Genomic DNA, 16,343 nt, shown 5'->3' with positions numbered 1-16,343 from the left:
TACAAGCAATGTTGCCTGCAGCAGAGAAGAGGCGCTCTGATGGAGTGGAGGTGCCTGGGATGCACAAGTAGGGTTTTGCCAAGGTAGGATATTTCTCTTGGTTGGTGTTCCACCAATTCAACGGGTTTCTCTCCTTGGCAAGGGCCCTCTCTGCAAAATAAGCCTGGACCTCATTTCATACTTGAGTATGAATATCCTCCTCCTCAAGTTTCCCCTCTAGTCTCCTCTTCACTGCTGCCCCCAGACTCAAGGAGTGAGTCAAGTAGAGAAGCAGCAGATGTTGAGGGCACGTCAACTGTCGTTACAGGCGAAGAGGTTGTTTCCCGCTGCACCATCTCCCTTCTTACAGCAAGCGCCTCTGCGCTTTTGCCTTTACACGTATAATTTGCTCTGGTGTTAAAAACTTCAGTCTCCTAAATCGTGGATCCAGGGCAGAGGAAACAACAACAGTGTTTGGGATGTTTTCAAAAAGGATCCCCTTCCATCTGCTTTGAAGCTGGTCTGTTACTGTGGCTTGGAAGCTCTTCAGTGGAGATGATTCAAAACAGGCAACCTCATTGGACCTTAACAGCCCCTTCACAAGTGCAGGCATGGAAGATACAGTTACATATTCTTGGCCACTCATGAATTACAGTGGCGCATTCAAAAGGCTTAAGAGCAGTGGAAAGTTCTTCAAGAAGATTCCACTGTTCTGGCTTTAACTCCAAATAATGTTTGCCCCTTTGAGTAACAGATGGGTCAGACAGAGTGGCAGTTACGGGCCACCTTTGTTCAGTAAGTCTGTCAACCATATAGTAAGTGCTATTCCATCTAGTGCTTACATCCTGAAGAAGTTTGTGCTCTGGTGTACCCATCTGCTTCTGCTTCTCCTTCAACTTACTGCTGGCTAGCTCCCTTTTTTTAAAAAAGCTCAACTAGTCCTCTTGCAGCACTAACAGCTCTCTGAATTCCTTTAATGAAGCATTGATCACCAGCTGTAATGTGTGGCCAGTGCAGCGAATACTGGCCCACCCATGATTGTCCTCTAGGATTTTTACAGCAGCCACAATATTTGCACCACTGTCATGTACAATGACAATTATGTTTTTATCTGGAATCTCAAACTTTGCGGCGACCTCCTCTATCCATTCTGCGATGTTTGCGGCTGTATGTCTGTCTTCAAGAGGCGTTGTAGTGAGACAGAAAGAGGACAGCTTCCAGTCATCCCCTATGTAGTGGCATGTAAAGCCAAGGTAAGCCTCAGTAGCAACACTTGTCCATATGTCTGCTGTAAAAGGAATTCTGCAGTTATTAGCGCTGATGGCATGTTTCACATTCTGAAATGCGTCTTGGTACTTCCTTTCCACTAGTTTGGTGAAATGAGTTCTTGAGGAAAGAGTACATCCGGGTTTAGTACACTGACCATGCTTTTGAATCCTTGGTCTTCAACCATGGATAGCGGCTGCATGTCAGTGACCAGCATTTTCAGAATGGAATCTGTTATAAGCGTTGCTTGCTGTGGAGTGCACTGGGGATTTCGCTGCACAAATTCTGTCATGGTACGCCGTTTCTTCCTGAAAGTAAAAAAAATATATATATTAATAGATTTATAGATAATATGATTGGTAGTAGAATGCAGAAAAAGCTATTTCTGTGTAACTCAATTTATCATTTGGGTTTAACGTACTGTCCTGATGTTTCACCTTCCTCCGTAAAGCCCATATGTTTCCTTTTCATGTGCTCGTCCATCATGGTTGTGCTTCCGTGCCACACAAGCTCCATTTTGCAAATTTTACAGGTTACAACCTTCTTTGCAGCATTTAAAGTAAAATGCTCCCATGCCTTAGAGGACTTGGGTCGCACACTTTTTTTCAGCGGTTGCCTTGCCAGAACCCTCAGCCGTTTTTATTATGTGCGGTGTTCTTTGCAGCAAAGTTTGGTGTATTATTATTGCAGTGTAGTTTTCCGAGCACCCATATTTGCACTTGCCCCAGCGCTTTGTCCAAGCACTCTGGTCCCAGCAATTTGCCCTGCACCCACACTTCGCCTCAGCACTTTGCACCTTGCCACAGCACTTTGGACCTTGCCCCAGCTCTTTGCACTTTGCCCCCAGCACTTTGCCCCCTGCACTTAGTCTCCAACTCTGCCCTGCTCCCACATTCTGCCCTGCCCCCACACTCACGCCCTGCACCCACTCTACTCTGCCCTGCCCCCAGTCTCACACCCTGCCCTGCACCCACACTCACACCCTGCCCTGCATCCCCTGACCCCCACTCTGCCGTGGACACCCACACTCCCACTCTGCCGTGCACCCAGTCTCACACATAGCCACTCGCACATAGACATTCGCACATAGACATAAAGAATACTTACCTCCGCTACGGACTTGTTCCACTTCCAACCTTCAAGTTGAAAACTTTATTTGAATTTGATAATTGAAGCGTGTGACATCCGAGGCCACGTGGCTAAAAGAAGGTGGAGACTGCAGAGCGCGTAGCAGAAGCGGGGAACGCTCGCGGAGGTAGGTAAAAGGAGCCCAGTGCTCCAACAACTAATCGATCGCTCGATTAATCGATAACGGAAATCGTCGCCGATTTCCGTTATCGATTTTTATCGATTATTGTTTCAGCCCTAGATATAAGGCATATTTTGGGAGGTTGGAGTGGATTATCTAGGGGGCACAGTGGCATATCAGGGGGTATAAGGCATATCGGGAGGGCGGAGTGGCATATCGGGCTGTATAAGGCATATCTGGGGAGGGAGGAGTGGCATATTGGGGGAGGGGGGTATAAGGCATAGGGGATATAAGGCATATCTGGGATCCAGTGTGGCAAGCCTGGGCTCAGATGTGCATAACTGGGGGGGAAGGTTGGGAAATAAAAACAAGAAATGCATTTTTCTTTTTTACTTTTTCTTTTTTTTAATTATTATTATTCTGATGTTTGTTTTTAACAACATTGTTTGTTCATTAACCCCTTCAAGACTGGCATTTGCGTACTGCGTCTTCCCTTGAAGTTTTTAAAAAAATATTTTAATTCTGTGCTCGTGATTCGCTTCAAAGCGATCACGTGCACGGAATTGAGGGGGAGTGGCTGCTACGGATCGCTGGGGACAACCAGCGGTCAGTAGCAGCCGGCCCTCGCGATCCCAGCGTTCATATCGACGCTGGATCGCGCATCATCGATGATGATGTACCTGGTACGTTGCGGTGACTTATGACCAGGAAGTACCAGGTACGTCCTGGTCTTGAAGGGGTTAAATTATTTTAAATATATTTACATTTTTTTAATCCGATTAATTGAAAAAATAATCGCCCAACTAAAAGATTATGAAAATAATGGTTAGTTGCAGCTGTAGTTGACCCATTTTGTATGGTGCAGTGCTTAAAAATGCTTATTACCATAGCAACCATGGATCCTTAACCCTTTTGCTGCTAAGCCATTTCCCACCCTGGTGCTAAGGCAATTTTTAGCATTTCTCTGCAGTTCACGTTTAAACGCATTTAGAAGTAAATTTCTTGGGAATAAACTATACAAACCATTTTTTTTATCTTTTTTTTTCAGCACACCCAGAAGATTCCAAATATACAATTTTTATGTGTATGTCTCATTAGGTTTGCTAAATAAAGCCAAAAATGGGGAAAAAAGTGTGTTTTTAAAAACTAGTTTGTAATTTTACTTTTTTAAACTGTAATATCAAAACCGGTGTTGCTAAATATTTGTAGTACGTAACCGGTCCAAAATAAACAAATTGAGAACAGTAGACTGGTTTTTCTAATATTTTATTGCTAAAAGTTCAATTTGCTAGACCATCACAAAACAAAAAATCGTTAAATTTAAATGCATGACTGCTATCAATTAAACAGCTCTAGCTGCCTGGGATGTTAAAATATGCCAACAAAACAAATGAGGTCTTATTTGTATTTGTATCACAAATCTGACGGGCACAACAAATAGTGAATAACACAAAAAAAATAGACGCGACAAGTTCATGTGTCTTGCGCACTCCAGTCTTGTGCTACTAATACATGCAGCCTCTCATTTGATGCGCCAAGGGTGTAGTTTCTGCAAATGTATACTTTATGTACCATAATTTAACTTTCCAGCTGTCTAATTGCAGGCATCACCCCTTAATGCTTTAAGACAATTTTTTAACAGGATTTTCAAATCTGCCATATCTGTAGTTAAAGTGGTCTAGGCATCTGGGAAGTTAAATTAGGGTGCATAAAGTACACGTTTCAAGAAACTACACCCCTTGGAGCTTCAAATGAGAGGCTACATGTATTTCTAGGACAAAAATTGAGTGCACAAATAATGATGGAATATGTCGCTTTGGCTAGAAATCGTTTTTTTTTTTTTTTTTTCTAACCATAGCGAAATGTTCATTTGTGGCTTGCACACTCCAGGTTTGTACTAGAAACACATGCAGCCCCTCGTTTGATGTGCCAAGGGGTGTAGTTTTTGCAAATGTGTACTTTCTGTGGCATAATTTAACTTCCCACCATGTGAGCAGTAATGCCACGTCAAGGCTTCAACCCTAATTACTAACCATTTGCACGTCTTTCATATCTCCATTCACTCGCAGAAGCACACACCATACATACATCCATACATACCACTGGCTCCCACAAATTTGTGGGGCACCCCTGAAGATGTGCCGGTCACTGCATCTGTTACAGCACCCCCTATACCCTTCCTTGTGCCACGGGAACTGTCTGCGGCCACGCTGTTGCTGAGGCAGTTCCTCCATGTCACTGAAACTGTCACTAACTGATGACAATCCAGGTATATAGTCTGTCGCTATTTAGTGCGCTGTCTGAGATGGCACTCAGCTGCTTTCTGGGCACTCATGTGACGCTTGGCCATAATTTCTTTAAACAGTATATGAATATTTAGAAAGAAATTATGGTAAAGGGAGAAGAAAAAATCTTTTACAGCAAAAAAAAAAAAAGTTTTGTAGTAAAAATGCAAGGAGCTCCATGGATGAGATGGTTACTCATCTACCACACAGGCTAAATGGCTGATTTTAATATTTACAGTTCATCAGGATTTCAAAAATTGCCTCCCTCTACCATTGGCTAAATTTAACCCCATGATCAAAGGGATCATGGGATTAAAATGTAGTATGGGCCATTTTTTAAAAAGGGAATGTGACTTTTCATAGCTATATGATCACTGTGGTAACATTGGCTACCACAGTGATCATTTAGCTAGAATACTTAAACTAGTTTGTTTTTAGATAATTTTAACTTGGGGGGTCTCTAGGCAATCTTTATCTGCCTTTAGAGACCACCAAATCTTTTTTTAACTTAAAGGTGGGACGGTAACCTTTCCAACGGTATATGTTGGGGGTCTGTAGCTGCTTAGATGCCTGAGATACAGGCATCTAAGCAGCATGCCCTCATACCTCTTTAACTGACAATTGTCAGTTGTTAATAAAGTTGTGAGATGACGTCATCGCTGGAGGACGGAGGCAGAAGGCGGTGGAGGTTCACAGACTTCCACCGAGGCAAGTCACTGCTGAGGACGTAGTGGCTACGTCCTTAGCACCTGAAGTCCAATTGTGAGGATGTAACCATTACGTCCTTAGCAGTGAAAGGGTTAAAGCCGATCAGGTTGGGCTGAGGGAAGCCTTACACTGCGCAAGCTTAAACGATCAGCTACCGCCTGTATAATTCTCCATATCCTGCCCCTTCCACCATGGAAACCTTTTCCCTGCTAATGTTGCTCACCTTATGGATTCTTAATGTTTTTTGCATCTTCAGTATTTGTTTGAGAGACTTGCATGATTTGTCTAATGAAAGGTGATTCAAGAAAAGATAAACTTGGGAGGTTGACCCCTTATTAAGTCAGTTAATTAAAATGGACTACTCCCCTGCAACAACTAATCGATAAAAATCGATAATTTTTGCCAACTAATTTCATTATCGATTAGTTGAATCAATGTTTATCGATTATAAAATGAGGGTTTTTTCAGAGCAAACGCTCTGAAAAATACCCCTCGTTATATAATCAGTTTCAGTGACTCATAGCAGCCGTTACTACTTGCCAGTCCCTCCCTGTAATCACTGTGACAACTGGCCCTGCCCCTTCCTTCTCCCAGAACCACATGGCTGTGACACTCATCTAACTAGTAAGTATAAAATTAATATTTGGGCTGCTGAAAGTTAGGGGAGGTGGGGGTTAATTTAGGGGCAGCTGTGGTTAATGGGGTGTTGTGGTTGATGGTCTTTAGGGTTAATTTGGGGCAGTTGTGGTTGATGGTGTGTTTAGGGTTAATTTAGAGGCAGTTGTGGTCAATGGGGTATTTAGGGTAGTTGTGGTTGATGGGGTGTTAGGGTTAATTTAGGGGTAGTTATGGTTAATGAGGTGTTTAGGGTTAATTTAATTAATTTAATAAAGTTAACTTAAGGTGCAGTTAGAGGTAAAGGGGGGGGCAAACTAAGGGGAATCTAAATCCCGGCGGGCAGTGAAGATTAACCCAGTACTTATTTATAAAAGTATGGTGTCGGTGTGGGACTATGAGATATCTGGAGGGTATAAGGCAAATCTGGGGGTATAAGGCATATGTGGGGAGGGCAGTGTGGCATGTCTGGGGAGGACGGGAGTGGTGTATCAGGGTGTATAAGGCATATCTGGGGTAGAGTGGAGTGGCATATGTGGGGAGGGCAGCGTTGCATGTCTGGGAGGCAGTGTGGCATGTTTGGGGAGGATGGAGTGGTGGATCAGGGGGTATAAGGCATATCAGGGGCCACAGTTGCGTATGTGGGGGTAGAGTGGAGTGGCGTATGTGGGGGTGGAGTGGCATGTCTGGGAGGCAGCGTGGCAAGCTCAAATGTGCATAAATTGGGGGGGGCTGGCTGGGAAATAAAGACAAATGCATTTTATCAAAGTTTTGTTTTTTTATTATTCTGCTGTTTGTATTTAACATAATTTGTTTATTAAATTATTTTAAATAAATAATTTACATTTATTTTTTTTATCCGATTAATCGAAAAAATAATCGGCCAGCTAATACATTATGAAAATAATCGTTAGTTGCAGCCCTGCGCCTTAATAGTCTGGGTAAGCAAAAACACTATTTTGTCAGACATTTATAACATTCCAGTTATTTCATATTTGTATTGTATTGAAGCTATTTCCATAGCAAATTGTTTTTTTGTTTACAGGAGGCGTCTCCCGTCAATTGTAGTCAAGCTTCGAATGGCACAAAACCTAAAGACTGCTATCACATTCATTGAGCAAGGACGTATCTTTTTCTGAATGGAAACTTAAATCCACTTGTGGCATGTGTATTGGGAAACTTTTGTTCAGTTGAAACAAATACTTGAATGCCAACTGCCTTAATAGCAATTATATATATATATATATAATATATATATTTTTTTTTATTTTTTTTTTTAAATAACAGCAATCAAACTCCTATCATGCCCAGGCATACCCAGATGTTACTTACTTTTAATAAAAATGTGGTTCACACACCAAAATTGGACAAAAAAAAATCACACTCCTATCATATCCAAGCAACCAGTACATGCTGGAACCTGGGCATGATAGGAGTGTGATTACAGCATCCGTATGCCATGCTATCCCCCCCCTTACACATCCATGTTATCACACACACATTCATTCACAAACATTCATGCATACTTGCTCATACACCCTCTCCCACCCCCTTACCTGAACTGCAGAACTCACTCGCAGACTTCTGCAGGGGCCCAGCTTCTTCCCTCTACAACTTCTTATCCTGCCCCCTGCATTTGCGTGACTCTGCTGGGTTCCTGTTTTCCTCGCCGGTACAAGAGACGCTGCTCGCACACTGTGCGACCAACGCACAGGTAAGCAGCCTGGCCCCTGCAAACTATTTTCGGCAGTTTTATTTTGCAGATAATGCCCATTTCGGCTGCCGATATATCGGTGCATCCTTAATTTACTGTCTATTGTGCTTTTAAGAGTTTAGGGATATGTAGGGAAGGGCAAGGGAAAAATGAGAGCAGAATAACAAGTGGTGGACAAATGAATGTTAGGAAAAATATTGGGTCCCGTGTGTGCTTTCTTTTAAGCAGTGGAGTCGGACTGTGTGAGTCAAGAAAAAAATGGAGGGGAATTTAGAGGTCACAGAGGTCATAAGGGTATTGGCAAAAGCGGTGGGATTGTGGCATGTAGGGGCAGTAGGAAAAAAAGTGGGGGTAGGGGACCATAGAAAGTGAAAAGTGCCTGTGGTGAGAGAGAGGGAGGAGAAAATGGTAAGGGATCAATAAAAATTAAGTGATGATGCTGGTGAAGAGGGAGAGATACTGTTGGTGGTAATGGAGAAAATAGAAAATAACTTGGGCAAAGTGAGTACAATACAGAAACTATTATAAAATGACAGTAAGATATTTAGTACAGATTAGGTGTTTGGATTAATAAAACACAAATGGGCCAGACCTATAAACATGTATAGCGGCAGTTGATCCAGGATGAGTAAAGTTCTGAATGTAGCGGTTGATTTCTTGGTCTTTCCCTGGTGACCTCTCTTGGTAAACGCCTTGATAGTGGTATTTTTATCCGCAAACTCCTTACATTTAAACTTCCTAAGGCCCTCAGATTATTTTGGTCTTCTATCTTGAAATGATCTTTTCTATTTGCATATTTTTTCTTCTTCGTGTTCTGTTTACTTAAGTTTGTCATAAGTCTACATACATGTGAGCACCTTATCAGTTAGGTTACACAAAATGTAATATCTAAGTATATCTAGCATTAGTTCCTACTTTCTCTTGATTTCAAGTGGTGTGCAAGACATCTGATTTCCTTTCCTTAACGGCTTCTAGCAGATATTCGAGTAGGACCAGAAGTAATAACAGATCCAGCCTTCTTGGTGACAAGGTAAGGATTTCTAAAGTCACAAACAAGTAAAACTGACATCTCTCATTTTGTTGTAGACGCTGCATAAATTACTGGTTACTATCTTTATTTGCTCACTGGTAAAGTGTGCATTTGCATACATTAGCATCTTCAAATTATTTACCGTGTTTGCTCGATTATAAGATGACCCCCCCCCCCCCAAAAAAACCCTGAATATTTAGGAAAGAAAGCCTGAATATGACTATCCTATAGGGGAAAAAAAATTACTAGTAAATATTCAAATGTAGGGCTGCAACTAACTATTTTCATAATTGATTAGTTGGCTGATTATTATTTTCGATTAATCAGAGAAAAAAATGTAAATTCTTCATTTATTTAAAATAACTGGATGTCAAAAACAAACGGCAGAATAAAAAAAAAACTTTGATAAAAATGCATTTCTTGTTTTTATTTCCCATCCTGCCCCCTCAGATATGCACATCTGAGCCCAGGCTTGCCACTCTGCCTCCCAGATATGCCACTCTGCCCTCCCCACATATGCTTTTTATACCCTAAAAAAAACCCTCTTATAATCGATAAAAATCTATTCAACTAATCGATAGATTCATTGGCAACAATTTTATCGATTAGTTGTTGCAGCCCTATTCAAATGTAAACTTTTTTCATATCTAAAAAATGCACTCATTTTTATTGATTTCCTTTTATTTGCCAACCTGCCCCCCAGATATGCTTTATACCCCTATATGCCACTGTTCCCCAAGATATGCCTTATACACCCCTAATATGCCACTCTGTCCCCCAGATATGCCTTATACACCCCTAATATGCCACTCTGCCTCCCTGATATGCCACTTTGCCCCCAACTGCATTGTCAGACACTCAACATGAAGTGAGGACTTGGCAGCACTTTATGGACATTATTGGATTCCAAGTTACCAATTACATGCATCTAATGTTTTGAAGAGGCTAAATGGTTTCTTGCTTGTGACGCCCTTTTTGTTGCTATAAAACACTACTGTTTGATAACCCCAGTAAAAGAGAATGTACTTTAGTTGCGCTTTAATATGCATTATATATATATTTAACCCCCTTAATGCCACTCTGCCTCCTGAAATGCCTTATACCTCCCTATATGCCACTCATAGCTTTAATTTTAAAAAAAAAATGTTCAGTTTACATGAATTAACATTTACTGGTAAAACTTTTTTCCTATAGGGTCATCTTATATTCAGGCTTTTTCTTTTTTCATAAATTAATATTCAGATTTTGGGGGGTCGTCTTATAATCGAGCAAATACGATTCTTCCCCTAACATAGAGACGCTGATTCAACCTAAAAATAAAAGTTGGTCTAATATAGAGTGGCTAACATCTAGTACACTTTATTTAAACTGTCTATAACCAAATGTGGAAAATCTATAACCACATATCGATCTTTGCTTTTATTTTTGTATGCATTACATTGTGATATATATCTGTAAAATATGTAAATGCTTTTTTTTTTGTATTGATTTTGAGTGTTTTATTTTTACAAACAATGGGTAATGTACAGAAAAATACATTAGGTAGAAAAATATGAAGAAACAAAATCTTAATTTAATCCAACAATTTAAAAGCATTTCTTTATTTTTAGGAACATGGAAGATTTTGTGACATGGGTGGACTCTTCTAGGATTAAGAAGCATGTCATGGAATACAACGAGGAGGTACATGCACTATGAAAACCTCAGCGGAAGCCTTGCTAACATTTTTTTGTACATTTATAAGACTAACAAGCTTAATGTTGCCATTAACTGCTGTAGTACTGTAAAATCTCCTGGCACTATAGATGGGGGACCATATAGCGTATCAATACTAATCAATTGAGTGGTCAGCATGAGCTTCCTGGCACCTACAGTGTTTACAAGATAACATTTATGAAGAAAGGCCTCTGAAAGATATTCAGCCAATACCTACAAATATTTTGTTATAATTCCAAATCTGGATATTGCCAGCAGGGTTTCCAGCGTGAAAAGGATTTAGGAGTAATTTATATGACGGCCAGAACCATTTTCTGTGTTTTTATAGGCATTTTATGCTTTTTTTTTTATTTTAATATAAATTAATTTTCAAAGCCCGGCAATACCTTTTCAAAAGTGTTGCATATTACATTATACATACATTTGACATGCAAATGTTTAGTATTACCGTATTTGCTCGATTATAAGACGAGGTTTTTTCCAGAGCAAATGCTCTGAAAAATACCCCTCGTCTTATAATCGGGGTCGTCTTATAATCAGGTCTGATTATGATACTAAGATCCAGATCCCCCGCAGCGCTGCAGGGGACCTGGATACTCCTACCACCCCCCACGTACCGGTGCTTGAGTCCCCGGTGTATAGCGATTTGTGTAGATAACTTCCGCTGCAGCCTGAAGGAGGTGCGGTTAGTGGCGATGGACGCGGACAACCCCCGCTGCTAACCGCACCTCCTTCCGGCTGCAGCGGAAGTTGTCTACGCAAATTGTGTAGACGTCTACACGCTGCCCGGGCAACACACCGGGAGTCAGAAGCACTCTTTTGCGGGGGAGGGGTGTTAAATGGGGGGATAAGGCATTTTTGTAGGCAGAGTGCTCTATGATATGCCTTGTAACCCCCTTAATGCCACTCTGCCTCCTGAAATACCTTATACCTCCTTATATGCCACTCTACCCCATAATATGCCTTTTAACCCCCTAAATGCCAGAGTGGCATATAGGGGGTCAAAAGGCATATCACGGGGCACAGTGGCATAGAGAGGGTTAAAAGGCATATCATGGGGCACAGTGGCATTTAGAGGGTTTAAGGCATTTATGGGGCAGAGTGACAAGCCTGGGGGCAGATGTGCATAACTGGGGGGCAGGTTGGAAAATAAAAGGAAGTAAAAAAAATTAATAATTTCTCAATCATAGCTTTTATTAAAAAAAAATAGTTTACATGAATTAACATTTACTGGTAAAATGTTTTTCCTATAGGGTTGTCTTATATTCAGGCTTTTTCTTTTCATCTTATAATCGAGCAAATACAGTATTATCTTTTATTTATATAGCGCCAACAATTTGCACAGCACTTAATACAATACATATATTCAAGGGGTATGACAAGACAAGAATTGACAGACTAAGACAAACCGATACATTAGGTGGAGAGAGCCCTGCTCACAAGCTTACAATCTTGAGGGAATGGGGTGCTAAACATACAATCTTGAGGGAATGGGGTGCTAAACATAAGGCACAGAGAAAAGGTGAGATAGTGTGGAAGTTGTATCAATGACAAGGAGGTTCTAGCAGCTAAGATGGTATGCTTCTCTGAATAAGTGAGTTTTGAGATGTTTCTTGAATGTTGGGAGGGAGGGTGAATGCTGAAGGTTCGATGGAAGTAGATTCCAGAGATATGGGGCAGCCGGAGTGAATTCTTATAGACTGGAAAAGGAAGAGGTGATAAGTGAGAAGAGCCTTGGTCCATGGGAAGAACGTAAGGATTGAGTAGGAGAGTATTTGCTTATGAGGGCAGAAATGTATGGAGAAAGCAGTGTTATGGAGGGCCCTGTATGTTAGTACCAGGATTTTAAATTTAATTCTAAAGGTAATAGGGAGTCAGTGGAGGGTTTCAAAGACTGGGGAAGCAGAAGAGAAGCGGCATGTGAGGAAGATAAGCCTAGCAGCAGCATTTAGGACAGACTGTAGAGGAGAGAGTCGAGACAGTGGAATGCCAACCAGAAGAGTGTTGCAGTAGTCAAGACAGGAAATAAGTGAATGAATCAGAGTTTTTGTGGACTCTTGGGTGAGGAATGGGTGGATGCAAGAGTTTTTTAGGTGCAAGTGGCAGGATCTGGCGAGGGACTGAAAGTAGGGGATGAAGGAGAGGTTAGAGTCAAGGATGACCCTAAGGCATCGGGCCTGGTTTTTAGGAGAGATAGTCGTGTTAATGGTGATATAGATGGAAGGAGAGAAGATAATCAGTTCTGTTTTAGAAAGTTTCAGGTAGTGTTGTGACATCCATGAAGAAATAGAAGACAAGCAATTGGTAATACGGGACATGAGAGATGGAGAGATCAGGAGAAGGGTAGATTTGGGTATCATCTGCATATAGATGATACTGGAGGCCAAATTAGTTGATTAGTTTGCCAAGAGATGAAGTATAAAGAGAGAACAACAGAGGGCCAAAGGACAGAGCCTTGTGGGATGCCAACCGAAAGTGGAAGAGGTGATGATGTCTTGCCAGAGAATGGTTAGATAGGAGATCCAGGAGAGAGTTGTATCTCGAATGCCTGTAGAAGCAAGTGAGTCAAGGAGAAGGTGGTGATCAACAGTATCAAAAGCAGCATAGAGATCCAACAGTATTAGAATGGAGAAGTGGCCTTTTGTTTTCTCCAATGACTTGCTCTCTGCCACTTTTGTTAGCGTGAAGGGGTTTGAAACCAGACTGTAGGGGGTCAAGGAGGGAATTAGAGGAGAGGAAGTTAGTAAGGCGATTGTACACAATCAGTTCATGCAGCTTAGAGGTAAAAGGAAGCAGACAGGAAGCGGTAGGTAGACTGGATCTGAGGAAGGATTTTTTGGAATGGGTGTGATTAGTGCATGCTTGAAGGCTGTTGGTACAGTTCCAAATGATAGAGAGAGATTAAATAGGTGGGTAAGTGATTGACCAAGTGATGGACTTTGAGGTGTGATGGGATGGGGTCAAGGGGGCAGGTTGTTGGGTGAGAGGAAGAAAGAATAGTGGCTCTCTTTCAGTTGTAGGGGAAAGGACAGTTAGTATGGGATGAGTGGTGTAGGAAGGAGTTGTAAAGAAGAGAGGTATTGTCCAATGGTCTCAATCTTGTCTTTGAAGTGGGTAGCAAGATCTTGGGCAGTGAGAGAGGTTTGTGGTGTGGGTGTGGAGGGACAGAGAAGGGAGTTGAAGGTAGAAAAAAGGAGTCGCAGGTTGGAAGAAAGGGAGGCTATGAGAGTGGAAAAGTAGAGAGGGAGGGCAGAGTTGTAGGTGTGAAGCATGAATTTATAGTGAGTAAAGTCTTCGCTGGATTTGGATTTTCTGAAGAAGTGTTCAGCCGTGCGGCAGCACTTCTGAAGAAACCATGTGGTTTTGGTATGCCACAGTTAGCGTTTCAATTTTCGGGGGTAACATTTAATTGGAGCTATGCTGTTGAGATGAGGCAAGTGTATTGTTATAAAAAGAGGCTGCCGAGTCTGGGCAGGAAAGGGTTAAAATAGAAGGTAAGAGAGGTTCTAGTGAGGCTGACAGTTGGGTAATAGAATTATCTGGTAATGGCCTTCAAGTATGAGGTGAGTGCTGCAAGTTTGTTTTGATAGGGGTTAGCACTGGAGAAAAGCATAGAAAGTGGTGGTCAGACAGAAGGAGGGGGGGGAGAAATCTGAAAGGGAGCATGATCTGGAGAAAACCAGATCAAGTGAGTGTCCCTCAGTGTGTGTGTAGGGGAATTAGTCCATTGAGAGAGACCAGAAGAGGATGTCAGGGAGGGGAGTTTGGCGCTAGCAGAGTTGTTTAACATTCCTTTAGATATATCGAAGTCACCCATAATAAGACAGGGCATATTAGTAGAGAGGAAGAAAGGGAGCCAGGCAGAAAAGTGGTCAAACTGCGAGGTAAGAACTGGAGGGCGATTATATTACTGCAATTTGAAGAGAGAGTGGAGAGAAAAGACTGATTGTGTGAACCTCAAATGAACAGAATGAGAGGGAGGGAGGGCTTGGTATATGCTGGAAGGTGCAGTGAGGTGAGAGAAGGATGCAGCAGGAAAGTGCAGCAGAGGCAGTAGTATCATGGGAGGGGATCCAGGTTTCAGTAAGTGCTAGGAGGTTAAAAGTATGGGAGAGAAAAAGGTTATGTATGTATACAAGCAAGTTTGTTGCATACTTAGCTGGCATTCCATAGGGCACAGTTAAAGACGGGAGGGAGTTTATGGTTGATAGGGATAAGAGTGTTTAGGATGCGCATGTTGGTTTAGTTTTTTAACCACTACATAACATTTATTGAATTTGTTATAATTGAGTGTTGAAACCTTCACCTTACTCATTTAATTTTTTCATTATGGGTTTAAAAATTTGCTTTGGGACATCATGCATTTTACCTTGACATATGACCTTTGATTGCATGATTCAAGATGCCTTCTGTATGTGGACACTTACTATATTATTTGTTTTAATCTTCAGAGAGACGATTTTGACCTTGGTTTATAAGACCAGAAGATATTTGTTTCTACTGCTGAAGACAACTGTGTGGTTCATTTCTGACGAGAAGAGTGTTGTTTCTTCCCTGTTTGTTTTTCCTGTTCCTACTTCATTTTATGACATAATGAATCGTGCTGTTTCACATCAAAATGTATATACATTAGGCTGCTTGTATTTCACCAGAAATCTTTATTGCTATAGTAAGAAATATTTATGCATGTAAGACCATGGCCTGGTGAAATAAATGAATACAGAGATTCACAAATTTGTATAGACTTTTAATGAGCCAGGCATGTGTCTTTAGGTGAAAAACAGTTTTTGTTTATGTATTTAGGGTGTGGCTATATGAGAATTAAATTTGTATTTTGATTTTATTTCCTATAACTAACTGCAGTACTGCAGACTTCATAATTGTAAAATTCTGTCACAAACATAATTACACAATCATCGTCTGATTAGGAATAGTTAGAGATATCATGTACTTGTAGTAACTAAATATATGAGAAAAACATCAAATTAGCATTTCAGAGGGTTGGGGGTTTTGGACTGGTGTTACTGTTAAAAATAAATCTTTTTTTTATTGTTTCTACGCAAAGTTTATATCTGCTGTAAAATTTGAAACTGCCCCAAGTGATCTACATAACACAAATCATTACCTCAATGATGAGGTCTTAGAGGATGGTTAGAGGGATAGATGAGATTTTAAACTGGAGGTAATGATAAATTTAAATGTTTAGTTAGAGTAGATTCATGACAGGGCTTAGCTTTGGGAAATGGTGGAGGGGGTGGTATTGGCACAGATAAATAAGAAGCAAAGTCACAACATATTAAACGTTGTATTAACACTGGTAATAACCTAACATGACTACTATCAAATGTAATCGGCATAAAAAGGCATTTTAGACAATTGTATGCTTTAGGGCTGCAACTAACGATTATTTTAATAATCGATTAGTTGGCCGATTATTTTTTCGATTAATCGGATAAAAAAATACATTATTTTAAATTGAAGAAAAATTGCAATAAAAAACGTACAATTTACACTTTCATCTCTTTATTGCAATGGCCTCTCTATTCACCTTCTTATTTTACTGACATAATAATAAAAGCTACAAGAACCCAAACACAGTGCTTCTCAAAATAGGTTTTAATACAAAGTTATTATAAATATTAATTCATATGTTAACTATTTTTCATATTTAATAAAAACTGAGAAAAAAGCCTTGTTTAAATTTTTTTATTTACCAAACTGCCCCCAGTTATGCACATCTGACCCCCAGCTTGCCACTCTGCCCCCATATATGCCTTATAC

General features: G+C 40.8%; 1 protein-coding gene across 5 annotated transcripts in view; it reads left to right on the top strand.

Moving 5' to 3' along the window:
- Window positions 1-15,611, top strand: part of IMP3 (IMP U3 small nucleolar ribonucleoprotein 3) — a 64,720-nt gene extending 49,109 nt beyond the window's left edge. For 3 of the 5 annotated variants that reach the window (XM_053468651.1, XM_053468649.1, XM_053468647.1), the window contains 4 exons: window positions 7,148-7,227; window positions 8,792-8,846; window positions 10,457-10,529; window positions 15,014-15,611. In XM_053468651.1, the coding sequence (XP_053324626.1) occupies window positions 7,148-7,227; window positions 8,792-8,846; window positions 10,457-10,529; window positions 15,014-15,040 (235 nt within the window). In that variant the 3' untranslated portion in view covers window positions 15,041-15,611. The remainder of the gene's footprint in view (window positions 1-7,147; window positions 7,228-8,791; window positions 8,847-10,456; window positions 10,530-15,013) is intronic. The other 2 variants (XM_053468650.1, XM_053468648.1) reach the window with 1 other exon arrangement.
- Window positions 15,612-16,343: the final 732 nt, after the last annotated feature.

Source organism: Spea bombifrons, chromosome 6, assembly GCF_027358695.1.
Source record: "Spea bombifrons isolate aSpeBom1 chromosome 6, aSpeBom1.2.pri, whole genome shotgun sequence".
Lineage (NCBI taxonomy): Eukaryota > Metazoa > Chordata > Amphibia > Anura > Pelobatidae > Spea > Spea bombifrons.
This window is presented reverse-complemented; position numbering and strand designations above follow the sequence as displayed.